This window comes from Sardina pilchardus, chromosome 4, assembly GCF_963854185.1.
Source record: "Sardina pilchardus chromosome 4, fSarPil1.1, whole genome shotgun sequence".
Classification (NCBI taxonomy): domain Eukaryota; kingdom Metazoa; phylum Chordata; class Actinopteri; order Clupeiformes; family Clupeidae; genus Sardina; species Sardina pilchardus.
In genome coordinates, this window is record NC_084997.1 from 14,874,791 (window position 1) to 14,888,267 (window position 13,477).

Sequence of the window (13,477 nt, forward strand, 5' to 3'; positions counted from 1 at the left end):
CTGTTGTTACGTTATACAAGCATTCTTTCCGTAATCATCGCAAAACAATGTGCGAGGCATGTGGTCCGCCCAGCCCCTGCGTACAAAATGTGTTTTGCTTTGTAGCGCTTGTATCTTTTACAGCGTCTGAGTCTACCCTGAGGGTGAATAACGCAAGATGCTTCCAGTGGCGCTTTGGTGGGAGTGTGTTTTTGATTTACTGTGAATTGATACCTACCCCTTAACAGCATACTTTAGCACAGACACAAACAAACACAAGAGGGAGTTTGAGGCTTGTATTTTTGCTTCACTTCGGCAGGAAAAATAAACAGGGTCGGATGTTTTTTTGCGGTCCGGCAGTTGGTACAGGTGAGATCTGATATTCCGACCGCTCTCTGTCTCTTTCTCTCCATTTCACACTCTCTCTCTCTCTCTCTCTCTCTCTCTCTCTCTTTATCCGCACTGCCGTTCAGTTCTCTGTGGCCGCCGTCCCTCTGGGGCCGAAGACATCCTCCAGCAGGAGAGCGTAGTGGACGCTCCTCACCGCCAGGCCCTGTGGAGTTCCGTTCCAGTTCACATCAAACTGGAAAAACAAAATCGAGACGAGGGGCTTTTTAAAAGCAGAGAGACACACAGAGAGAGAGAGAGAGAGAGAGAGAGAGAGAGAGAGAGAGAGAGAGACCGCTGAATGGAGCAAATCCACATCATCAATCGCCATGCAGCGTTTTGTGTGTTTTGTTTTACTGTTGTTGTTATTGTTATTGTTTTACTGGCCACAGAGGAAGCGCATCATCGCATAGAGTCGTGAATCAACAGGAGTGCTTTATGGCAGTGAAGGGGTCTGTTGGAGAGAGACTAGGCCTCCAGGGCATCAGGCATGAGGATGAAGGTAAGGGGAGATGGACAGAGACGAGCAGAGGAAGATGGCTGGGACTGGACAACAACATGGAGGGAGGGATGGAAGGAACGCAACGACAGCAAAAAAGAAAGAGAGCGGGAGAGAGAGAGAGAGAGAGAGAATAGAACTATCATCAAGAGAAGACAGGGATATAAAGAGAGACAGAGGAAACTTTTTGGAGGGGAGTGGGGAGTCTCGAAGGGCACATTGAAAGTCATACACCATGACGGCAGCGTCTTCGCTCCTCTTCTTCTTACTGTCCGGCGAGTCCTTGGACAAAGGCAGAGTAATCCACCATAGTCTGGCCCGTTAGTGTGGCCTTGGGCTGGGTCACAGAGAAAGGCTGCAAAGCGGCAACAGAGGCCATCAGACAGATCAACACACGGAGCAACACTGGGGGGAAAAAAATGAGCAATGAACCTATCAACGAACAACACACCAAAGGCTGGCCGCAGGGAGACACAAAAACATCCAGCAACCACACAACCATGCAGCAAAACACACACACACACACACACACACACACACACGCTCGCACACACATACCCACACACATGCACGCACTCGCCGGCTCCCTCTGCTGGAGGGTAAGCGGCGGTGCGGTGCGGTGCGCGGCGGGGGCCCCGGTCGCTGGTCTCGGTGCTCCGGTGTCGGCCGGCCCCTGTGGTCCGGGCGCAGATGGTTCTGCTTAGGCGCCGGCGCTGTGGCACGGCACGCTAAATTACGGCGCCGTAATAAAGGAGGTGGTGCGGAGCGGAGCCTTGAGTGGATTTTCTCAGGGCTGATTTGGGGGAGGTGAGGCGAGGAGGAGGAGGAGGAGGAGGAGCGTGCACACACACACGCACACGTACGCACGCGCACACACACACACGCACGCACGCTCACACACACAGCAGGCCCTTTGCTCACTCGTTCGTACGCCCCGAGGACATGGCCATAGGCCTGGAGCTGAGCCACCTGGACGTTCTCTCTCCTTCTCCTTCTCTTTCTGACTCTCAATCTATTTCTCCCTCCTTCTACCGCTCTCTTTCTTCCTTTCTTTGGACAGTATCTCGTATTGACTCTTAATCTCTGTTCTCTTCCTCTCTCTCTCTCTCTCTTTCTCTCCTGGTGTTTCTGGCACACCACTCTCTCTTCCTGGATATCCCTCTTTCTCTCCCTCCCCTTGTTTTGCTCTTTCTCTCCTTTCTCAACTCCTCTCTCTTGTCTTGCTATATCTCCATCTGTCCCTCCTGCTGTCTCTCTTTCTTTCTCATCCTCTCTTTTCTCTGCTCATTCTCTTCCTCTCATCCCTGTCTTTCTCATTTTGTGTCTCCCTCACTTCCCTCCTTCTCACCCTCTCTTCTCCTCTCCTTCTCTCTTTCCCCCTCTCTCTCTTCCTCTCCTTCATTTCCCCCCCTCTTCCTCTGTCTCTCTCCCTCCGTTCCCCAGGCCAATAGCAATCACACTGCGATTTCACAGTCGAGAGCGAGAGCCAATGGCCGAGCACAAAGACCCGCACTGACACAAATCACACCTGAAGTAATGACCGCGTCCAACATAATTGAACATGATGTGCAGTCAAACTCTACAGCCGGGGGCGGTCACACTCCACCCTTCTGTTCAGCTTAGCCTCCTGCGCTAGCTAGTCAAGCAGAGCACAGACTGAGAGCCATGTCAGCTGTCTCTCACAAAAGGCTTCAACACAGCACAACAGACATTCTTATTTCTAGATTCTAGATTCTAGATTTCTATGATTCAAAAGCTACATGAACAGATAGGTAGTGTTAGTGACAACATGTTTTTTTTTTTTGTCATTAAACTATCCAGTCATTTAAAATGATGGACATACGGTAGACTTCTGTGTTTGCAAGGACTCGTATTGCTGGAGGGAAGACCATGGAGGAATGTCTTTTTTGTCTGTTCTGTGTTGTGCAACTCTGTGTTGTCTCACCTTGAGCATGTCGTCGGGGAGGACTGGTGGTGTGGGGTTCTCCCTCCAGTTGATGCCAGACAGGAAGGCGTGGTAGTCAATCTCCCCCGACTCCCTCTCATACCTGAGGAGAAAGCGCAGAAGAAAGGGACAGTTCACAGGGGATTAGGAGAAAAGAGAGAGAGAGAGAGAGAGAGAGAGAGAGAGAGAGAGAGAGAGAGAGAGAGAGAGAGAGAGAGAGAGAGAGAGAGAGAGAGAGAGAAAGCCTCAGCGTGTGATTTGTGAGATGTGACAAGTGTTCCTCAGACTGCTGGGACTTTTTCAGAGGGGGAATCTTCCCTCCAAAACCACAGCCTGCAATTAGATGCAACTCTCCCCAAATGGTCCCGTCCACAGCAAAATGAATACTGACACAAATAGCATTTTAGCAATGCTGTCTGCCTGACAAGAGAAGGTAGCAAGAGAATATAGAGCATTCTAAGAGCAGATGAAGTATCTATGTGGCGTATGAAATGGGCCCTGAGAGGGAAGAAGAGAGGGAGATATGGCAGCTCTCTCTACTACGGGTCTTACTTGCTGAGGAGAGCCCTCAGGAGGTCATCGGTCAGGGGCAGCTGGAAGGCCTTGCAGATGGTGCGGGTCTCCCTGCTGGACAGGAGGCCGGTCCTTCACAGGAAGAAGCAGAGAAAAACAAAACCGACTTCAATGAGAGAACTTCAGTGTTTCTCAGCTAACTTCACCTCCATATCAATGATGCTGTCCAAGAGACGAAAAAAAAGGTTGCAATAGGTTCTGTGAGTATGACGTATCATGAGTAAGAATCCAATGTTTTTTTCATGCACAGGTACCACAATGTTTCAAGAAGCGTTTGGCTTCCAAATATTCTCAGCAGCCCTCACTTTGGGATCAGAGTCAATTGTAAGGATTTTTATTTATCAATTTACTTTTGCTTTGTGTGCGTGTGTGTGTGTGTGTGTGTTGTTTGTGTGTGTGTGTGTGTGTGTGTGTGTGTGTGTGTGTGTGTGTGTTGTTTGTGTGTGTGTGTGTGTGTGTGTGTGTGTGTGTGTGTGTGTGTGTGTGTGTGTGAGGCTCTTGTCTGGAGGCAGGGCGATGGCGACTAGGCTCGTTCTTTGGCCCGAGACGATCGCAGACATACTAACTTCATTATCCGCCACGTACGGCATTTTTCGGGAAAAATCTGAAAAGAAGCGATCGTTCCACGCGGGCCGCATAAACAGGACATGCGCGTTGACCCCTTGGCGCTCGCCGCCATCCATTTCTCTCCCCCCCCCCGGCCTGCGACATGCCCCAGCCTCCCACTCTGTGGGGATCATCTGGTTCCAATGCTCCACTTGAACCACTGGAACGAATCGGAGCGCCTCGAACTGGGGCGGACCGAGCTGCAGATTGATGGTTTTTCGCTTATTTTACCTTTGTGAGGAGTCTGAGTGTGTGTGTGTGTGTGTGTGTGTGTGTGTGTGTGTGTGTGTGTGTGTGTGTGTGTGTGTGTGTGTGTGTGTGTGTGTGTGAGAGAGAGAGAGAGACAGCCTATGTGTCCGTGTGGAAGGTAAGGGATCTCTTTGTGTGTGTGTGTATGTGAGTGTGTGTGTGTCTGTGTGTGGGGGGGGGGTGCAATAATTACTTGGTGCGTATATTTTTATGAGTATTGTCAACATGAGTTGACAGGTGAACCACATGAGAGCTGAGAAATCTATGAATACTTGGCATACAAATTTAAATGTCAGTGAACGACGGGTGTGTGTGTGTGTGTGTGTGTGTGTGTGTGTGTGTGTGTGTGTGTGTGTGTATGAAATGTAGTACGACCCAAGTGAAAGATTTTTGGAGGGAAGAAAAACCCCAAAGCACCTGGCTTGGCTCATCCTGACACTCTTGTGGTATACCAATGAGCCAACCATGTTGCTCTAACACACCCCAACTCTCACCACATGAAAAAGCTCTGGGGAAGAAGGCAGTGTTTGCGGTACCTGTTCCGGTCCTCGTGGGTGAACGCCCTGACCATGTCGGCGAAGGCCTCGAAGTGTTTCTTCCTCAGGTGGTCCTGCGCCACGGCCAGCATCTTGGCCATGTCGGCCTCGGCCTCCTGCCGCTCCGAGTAGCTGCGTCCCAGCATCATGATCTCGTGCTCTGACAGACCGCAGTCGGTGGCCGCCAGCAAGGACCTGAGGGGGAGGGGGGGGGGCACACACACCAACCAACCCGTTTTATTGGTCTCTGTGGCGGCCGAGGGCTTATGAATGGAATATACAGGTGTGGATGTGCAAGTAACTTTGCTTGATGTCACAATGAAGTGAAGCCAATGAAGTATACTGAGTATTATCATGAGCTAAAGCTAGCGGATACTTGTTAAAATAATAAGATCTAACATAAATCCTGTCTGTCCACACAGTTCAAATGCAGTCTTATTTATTCCACAGCGGTATTCAACATGGCTGCTCATAATGGGATTTAGAAGTGAGCTCTCACTAGCCCACCCAGAACAGAAAAGAGCCACAAAGTCACGGTGGGGAGTTAAGGCCGATCGTATTAGCTTATGAATCATTCTCAACACAGGATAGGGAGGGATACATACCTGAAATGCTCATAGTGGATGAAGCCGGTGCCTCCAGAGTCGGCCATGGCCAGAAGCTGGGTCTTCTTCTCCTTGCTGATGGATTTAATCTTGCTCAGGATGGTGGCAATGTTGGCCCTTGGGAACTAATTATAGGTACGGCGTGAACACGAGTGTCAACATGGTCCCCGTTAAGTACATGTAACTTGTGAAACTGAAGCCCACTTTGTAGCGCATGTCGCTGGCAATGGCCAAGGTCACTAAGCTCCGTGCCAAGCGAATGCAAACACTCATGGCGCCTCTATACCGCGTGCCCACACAATTCTGTACAGCTCACTGCGCAAAGGGGTTTGTTTAATTAACGCAAATGTCCACTTATTACATCAAGCCAAGAATCGATTCATAAATAACATGTGAATTGTGAAATATCAATTCATCACTATACTCTAACAAGTACTATTATGATCTTCACAGCTATGATCACTTCAGCAAATTTCCATCATGCAACTTCAAAACATCCATAATATGTAATACATGTATGGACTATGTAGTACTGCATACTGTAATATACTAAAAACAAGTGTTCATACTGTACATGATAACATATAACATGTAAAATATGGAAAGTGAGTGCTCTTTGGAACTTTGGAGCCTGACCTCCTCTGCATGCTGCTCCATGTAGTTGAAGGCGTACTCGTCAGCATCCACCAGCTGGAAGGGCTGGTTGTTGAGCAGGAGTCGCGCTCCCACGTAGAGGTCCTGCGCGGTGAAGTACTCGGACATCTCGCTCTTGAACAGAGCCTGGCCTGGCTTCTTCACCCGGCCTCTCTCCAGGAACTTACCACCGATCACTCCTGTGAGATGTACGTACGCGCGCGCGCACAGACACACACACACACACACACGAACACAGAGAAACATACACAAAAAAACATCAGCAAGGTTGCTGATTTACTTGGAGACACACATATCACAATACACACATATCACAGGACACTGGAGTAGTTGAATTTGAGAATCAAGACTCCCAGTATTGGAAGACTACAGAACGCACTGAAGCGCATCGAAATTAATCTGCTCACCTGTGTTCCTCTGAGTGGGCTCAAACACGGCGATGGTGTCATCACTCAGGTAGAAGGAGATGATGAACACTCGCTCCTTGTCAATGGGATTGTCGGTCTCCATCTTGCCGACAAATCGCAGCACGTTACTCTCAAGACCTTGCCTTGACACAGAAAACAAATACGCATCAATCTAGAGTGGCTGAAGGGAGCAGTGAACACTTGCCAACAAATTCAGCTTGGCAACTCTATCAAAAAGTTTAGTACAAATAACACATGGCATAGATAGACTGAAGTCCCTTACACTCCTAACCATTTCAGTGGAATGTACTCTGTTTTAAATTAAAAGGAGTTCAGTGAGCTAAAATGATCTTGGTAAATAGATGAGTATCCATGTTAGCATAATAAATGTGTCATGACAGCAGGTACATTAAAGGCTTGGAAAAGATGGAGAGGACGCAGAGTTAAATCAAGTTGATTGCACAATGAATCATGTCCAGGACAACGGTTAAAATAATCCCTCAAAAATGACCACCGCACGAAAACAGCGACAAAATGGTACATTCCTTGGCCCTAGTTTCCTCAAATACGGTTTAAAGCAGTGACTGCTTAATTTCACCACTGAGATATTGGTTTTGGCAGACATGGATCCTTTGTGTGGCTCACAACCCAAAAACAAAACCTCCTCCAATAACCTCCTCCACCGGCCAAATTCATTCCCGACACGAATTCGGAAGTATCTAATGAGTGAGTTTGGATGTCTGATTACTCACGGAGCAGAAGAGACACTAGCCTCTTTTACCTTTAGCATCAAAAGGGCTATAGAATGTACAAATGAATCTCACTGAATGTCATTACAGACTGGGCTATGCTCGCTTTTGCCATCTTTACACTGGGTGACTTCTTATGGCTGGACTATATATTAAGCGTCCTCCCCAGATGGGATCTGTAAGGGGAGCGTCCAGTTACCTGTCCTTCTCCATCAGCTTCTTGAAGTCCTTCTGCGGGGGCTTGGGCAGCAGGCTCTGGCAGGAGCACAGGGAGTCTTCTTCCGATCCAAAGCCATTATACGGGGGCACCTGTCTGGCCGGCTTGGGGGCTGGGGGAGCTTTGTACTGCACAGGGGTGAAGTCCTCTTCAAACCCACGCAAGGAAGAGAGGACCGGGGAAAGAGAGACAGAGAGAGAGAGACAGAGAGAGAAAAAAGAGAGAGAGAGTAAGAAAGTGAGACAAATGGAGAAAGACAAAGACATAGACATTAGGAAATGCACATGGATATATCCGTGAGTCTCTGTGTTATCCATCTCCATAAGTGCCTTACCATCGTAAGTGTGACCCCGTTCACCCCGAGCAAAGCACGCACAGGCTCTCCTTCAGGGCGGGCCTGTCACCCCGGCTCGCTAACATTCATTACAACCGCCCGTAACTAACGCAACAAGCCCCTTCAATCAGCATGACAAAGTGAGGGGCACTGAGAGTGGTGGAGTCCACACACACACACACACACACACACACACACACACGTATCTAGTGTTACGTCCGGTAAAAGTGGAGGTGCTGGAGACCCTTGTGTGTGACTGTGTGTGTGTGTGTGTGTGTGTGTGTGTGCGTTTGAAGATGAAGAGAGGCCTGGGAGGCCACACAGCTCATGTGTGGTGGCTTCAGACAGACAAGGATGATCTAGAGTCGCTCGTCCGTCATGCTCCCTTTCACAGCCCACTTTTGCTCTCCAAAGGGCCTTACACACACACACACACACACACACACACACATATTTGGTGGGTCTGCTGCCCTGAAATTCCACTGAGGTTCTACTTGTTCTACAGAGGTTCTATCCTGAGGGAAAAGAGGGGGAATTTCTTCTCCATAGCCTTCATATCCATGGAGATTGTTTGCTGTAGATGTGCATCTCTTTGTGAAAAATTCACACGCCCGCAAATATGCTGGGGAAATTTGGGAGGTCATGAATTGTGTTTCCAAAAATATGTCTGCGAAGACGTGTCTGCATAACCATGAGAATGATGCAGCTCAGTTCGCAAAACAATCCTCGATACGATCAGAACAACCCTATAGTTTTGTTCACATGAAGCCTCAGCCATTGTTTAAATCAAATGTGCTTTAAAGTTCAGTCAGAGTCTATGCAGCGCTCCAGCGCCTAGGACTACCATTTGACAGGATAAGGTGATTGATCCCAAAGCCTTACTGACATCAAGTGGCAGTTCACGAGTAATGCAAGCTTTGCCTCAGCTTAGCCTGGGCGCCGCAGGAGAAAAAGCCTGCTCTGATGCGCCCTCCTGTGCCATGCCCAAACGCAAACACATTCTAGAAGAGATCTCTCTGAGTGAGAGATGGAGAGCTCTTATGTTCCGTGCCAATTTTGGGCATTACAAGGAAAAAAACGGTCAGGATATAAAGGTCCTCTGGTAACCTGTGGCGTAGGTGGCATTTGTCCTTAATTCCCCCTAGTTCCAGCCAAATAAATTCAAGATTCTGTCTCCATCCGCCAGAACTCACCTACGCCATACTTGGTGCGGTAAAATTCTTTAGTGAAGTTGTCACAGTCGCAAATGATCACCCGTCTGCCCCAGACGTTGACGACGCTGCCAATAGTCAAGTCACAGTCCTTGTAGAAGTTCTCTTGGACGGCACCAGTCTGTTGGGAAAGTGAGGAATTACATGCTGGAAACATCCTGAACTCTCATTGTCTGAACTTACAATGACCCTCCCATGCAGTGGTGTATGAAATGAGGTTTTCACTACAGCAAGACAAAAAAAAAAAAAAAAGGCACAATAACAAAAAACCTAAACAAAAAAAACAAAACAAAACAAAACATCATCATCATCATCATCAACCGTTTTTTATTCAGGGAAAATTGACTGAGCATCAAGCTCTTTTACAGCAATGCCCTGAGTCACAAAACATATAACAACAATAATCAAAATAATAAAACAAGAATAAGAAAAATAATACATAAACAATTTATAAAGCAATAATAATAAAAACAGAGAGAAGAGAAGAGGGAAAAGTATGTATAAATAATAATAATAATAATAATAATAATAATAATAATAATAAAATAAAAGGTCTAAATATTAGTCAAAGCAAGAACATTTTACAACAGCCATATCATCAATCATACCTTTGAAATGGTCTAGTGACACAAACCTATCTAATTTGAATAATTCTTGGAATTTGTTCCATTTATTAGATGCAAAAAATGTAAAAGCTAATTTACCAAATTCTGATTTAATTTGAGGAGTTTGAAGAGATATAAAACCCTGTGAACGTGTATTGTGGCAGATTGATTTCATATTCAGAAGAGAAGTTAGGTAAGGAGGCAACTTTCCCAGTAATGCCTTATAAACAAAAAGGAGGCAGTGCCTTTCCCTCCTATCATAAAGGGAAGTCCATCCTACATTTTCATATAGTGTGCAGTGATGAGTTCTAAACCCATCACCAGTTATAAAACGTAGTGAACTGTGGTAAACTGCATCAAGTAATTTCAGAGTGGAAGGAGCTGCATGCATATACACAATGTCACCATAGTCTAGGACTGACAGTATGGTTGCTTGAATGATGGTCATTCTGCTTTCTAAAGAGAAACAGGACCTAATCCTGTAAAGTGCACCTAATTTAATTTTTACTTTTTTTGTAAGATCAAGCACATGAGTTTTAAATGAAAGTTTATTGTCTAGCCATATGCCAAGATATTTATATTGAGAAACTTGCTCAATTTTTGTCCCATTTAAGGAACTAATGTTATAGGCATCAAGGTCACACTTTCTAGATCTAGTAAAGATCATACATTTAGTTTTAGCTTCATTTAGAACCAGTTTAAGATCATTTAAAGACTTCTGCACACAATCAAATGCACATTGAAGATATGACACTGCTTGCTCTACAGATGGTGCATAGGCATAAAGGATTGTGTCATCAGCATAGAAATGCACTTTACAATTTTCCATTGAAGCACAGATGTCATTTATATACAAATAAAATAAAACAAAGACACCACAAAACTGTGGTTGTCCGTCCATTCCTTAAACTCTATGGTAATCTACTTTATGTTCTGAGGGAGAGCAACCAAACAGAATTACAGCAACTGTTGACAGATTTTTAATGAGAATTTCTTTTATTTCAATAGTAATAAAAAAATGTTCACCTACTTTCAGGCTATCCAAAATATAGCGTCCCCCATGTCCCATCGGTCCGAACACATTGAGGACAGTGCGATTTGTTTTCTCCCCTGGCTGGCTTACGGGAATAGGAGCGTGCTGTTCAATATGAAACAGAGAGAAAATAATTACGTTCTATCTTGAAGGACAAGCTTAAATGAGACCATAATTGCAATATATCTTGAAGGACAAGACTAATTTGTATCGGGGGACATAATTATTTTCCCACCAGGGGATTCTCGCCAAACCTTTCGGATGACATTTTCTGAGAGGCAACAGAACTTTAGGCGCATAGCGCATAATAAATGGGAGACAAAACAAAACAAAACAAAACAAAAAAACGAAAGAGAAAAAAAAGAAAGAGAGAGAGAGAGAGAAACAAGGCTGAGCTTTAGCATTCCTTCATTATAAATTAGGTCTGAGGAGGCAACTGGGGAGAATGGAAAAGTGCTTTAGGGGAGGCTAGACGTTACTTCAGTGCTGTCAGCCCAGATAAAAGCTTCATGCTAGAGATGGGAATGCTCACTGAGGCAGAGGAGGCCTCTGCTTGCTGGTACAGTCTCCTGAGTTCACAGTTGCACACTGCACCTGGTTGCGGTTGAGCCCATTTCATGGTGCTTCTGCAGGGTCAACTGACAAAGCATGGTGACAACAACACCAAGGTCATGGGCTGGACACCCTGGATTGCATTATGGACTGTTGTGATGTATGATAGAACATTTACACGTTATAATACAATAGTTTTGTAGTCATCTTCACAGGGGCTGTGAAATATTTAAGTACCTGCTAAATGAATGATTGACTTTTGACCATAGGTTCAGATCGCTGTAGAGAACAGTTTTCACAGCAGGGGAAATTCTAGACAGCCATCAATCACATTCAAGGAGCCCCCTGAAGGTCTAACCTTGGGTAGCCTACTCCTGTGAAGAAACTTAGGGGTGGCGTCACGGCCCGAATTCGGGTAGATGACCTCTCGGATCTCAATGGTGTCGTCGGCCAGGAAGTAATGCATTATGAGCTCTCGGGGGTCGCCGAACATGCTCTCCGAGTCATCCCAGTAGCAGTAAAAGCACAGGACATTGCGGTCATGGTCAAGAAACTGCTTCAGAGTGTCCTGTCTCTCATAAGGACGCAAAGGCTTCATGCTCTCCTCCATCTGCCACAAACAACAAAGCATTTAAAACATTTAATTAAATCACATACTTATGTCAATATGTCACAACAAAGAAATCTAATGGTCAAAGACTATTTAGAAAGAGAAAAATGAGAAACAGCATATAGTATTCAGTACATAGTGCTGCAATGTAGCCTAATACAGTGCCTATATTGAGCGAGATATTTCCCTGAATATCTCTTGTGCATTCCTCATCTTCACCTGTTGACGAAGGTCACTATAAGGATCCTCGGGAACGCTGGAAGTGGGATTGATGCGCACTCCCAATTTCCTCATGAAATTTCTTGTGAAAGGGTCACAGTCCATGATCTTAAAGGTCCTGGAGTACAGCGCCATCTCCTGGTTGATGTTGAAATGGTGCACGTTGTAGAATTGGTCATCATTTGGAGGTGGGAGCGGAATCCTGTGGCGTCGGATCAGGGTTCCTGTCATGGAAAAAAAAAGTGAGTTAAAATTCCATATTTGTATTCTCTAAAGAGAGGAACAACAGTTATTCTCATTAACTCTGCTTCTTTTCAAGAGGCCAGCATTTCTGACTGGAGTGGCAGGTTTCTTCACAGAGTGGCCTACCCTGAGGGATCCCGCTGTTCTTGAATTCTGGCTCCACTACTTGAATGGTGTCATCCTCCAGATAAAAGTAGATTTTGCACTTCCTAATCCTGTATTTTTCTTCCTTGCTCTGAGGCACAACCTCTTGGAAAAATGCATCAAAACACAGCACCTGCCGCAAGGCATTGCAAATGATAAGATGGGAACAAGAACAGTGTTTATTTTGGAGGCTACCAGTAAATAGAAACAATGTTGAAAAGTTTTGGGAATGCTTCTAACCTGTTTGTCAAAGGCTACCCATGAGGGCGCATGACTATTTTCTCCCTTGGGAAACACAGAGTATTTTGGCTTTTGCTTCTGGCCTAGAAGCAATTCCCCTCCAATGCCTGGCTTCTCAGATCCGACCAACATTGGTACTCCATTCGTATAGTCAAAATGCTGTGACTTATGAAATTTGTCTTTGCCCAACTAGAAAACAAATCAATTAAAATAACCAATAGCAATTTTCAAATAGTACAAGTCCTGCGCAAATAATTATTTGTGGCATAGCGCGGTATGGGTCCCTTGGGGACCATCCTTTTTGGGAAGTAGGCTAGCCTACGTATCTAAACGCATTACGTACGGACAAGTTGACCATTCCATATTCCTAACCTTTCTTGAGGAATCTCTTGTTAATAATATGTGGTGGTAAATACTTACGTTTTTGTTCATTGAATATCCTGGCAGCAGAGGCAGCGCCATTTTGGCCCTACGCTAGGCTACTTATTTGAGTTCTTCTATCGGACCTTCGCCACTGCAATAACAAGTTGCTATGGCAAATGCGTTGTTTGATACTGTTGCATGGCAACGCAGGAACCATGAATGTGAATACATTCTACAGTGCCATTCTTTAGTTAACGCTGGTTACAATGTAATTCACTAATATTTGTAGACGACAAGATGTATCCGACTCAGTATTGAGCATGTAATCTAAAATATTACTGGCCAAGTTCTCCATGCCTTGAAGTCTTAAATTGCGATTGAATATTGCTGTGCATTGCTTAGTGTAGAACAATAGGCCCATTAACATGCTTCAGACATTATTACAGCTATCAGACATAACACAAATATTTCACCCACCCACAAACAGATCCACAATCACAATCACTATTTGTAGTGC

General features: G+C 45.6%; 1 protein-coding gene across 1 annotated transcript; it reads right to left on the bottom strand.

Annotated features, from left to right (window-relative positions):
- Window positions 1-261: 261 nt before the first annotated feature.
- On the bottom strand, window positions 262-13,109 carry efhc2 (EF-hand domain (C-terminal) containing 2). The gene is made up of 15 exons (XM_062533428.1): window positions 13,018-13,109; window positions 12,598-12,786; window positions 12,340-12,490; window positions 11,971-12,194; window positions 11,500-11,751; window positions 10,587-10,694; window positions 8,934-9,072; window positions 7,389-7,554; window positions 6,441-6,583; window positions 6,016-6,212; window positions 5,380-5,504; window positions 4,775-4,969; window positions 3,363-3,455; window positions 2,811-2,913; window positions 262-562 (listed from the first exon to the last, which is right to left on the bottom strand). The coding sequence occupies exons 1-15, from the start codon at window positions 13,057-13,059 to the stop codon at window positions 449-451; spliced, it is 2,241 nt and encodes a 746-aa protein (XP_062389412.1). The 5' UTR covers window positions 13,060-13,109; the 3' UTR covers window positions 262-448.
- Window positions 13,110-13,477: the final 368 nt, after the last annotated feature.

Coding starts and splice junctions, on each gene's coding strand:
- efhc2 (XM_062533428.1), bottom strand. CDS start 13,059: ATGGCGCTGCCTCTGCTGCCAGGATATTCAATGAACAAAAAC. Junction 12,195..12,339: donor GAACAGCGGGATCCCTCAGG/GTAGGCCACTCT, acceptor TTTCCATGACAG/GAACCCTGATCCGACGCCAC. Junction 11,752..11,970: donor ATAGTGACCTTCGTCAACAG/GTGAAGATGAGG, acceptor TGTTTGTGGCAG/ATGGAGGAGAGCATGAAGCC.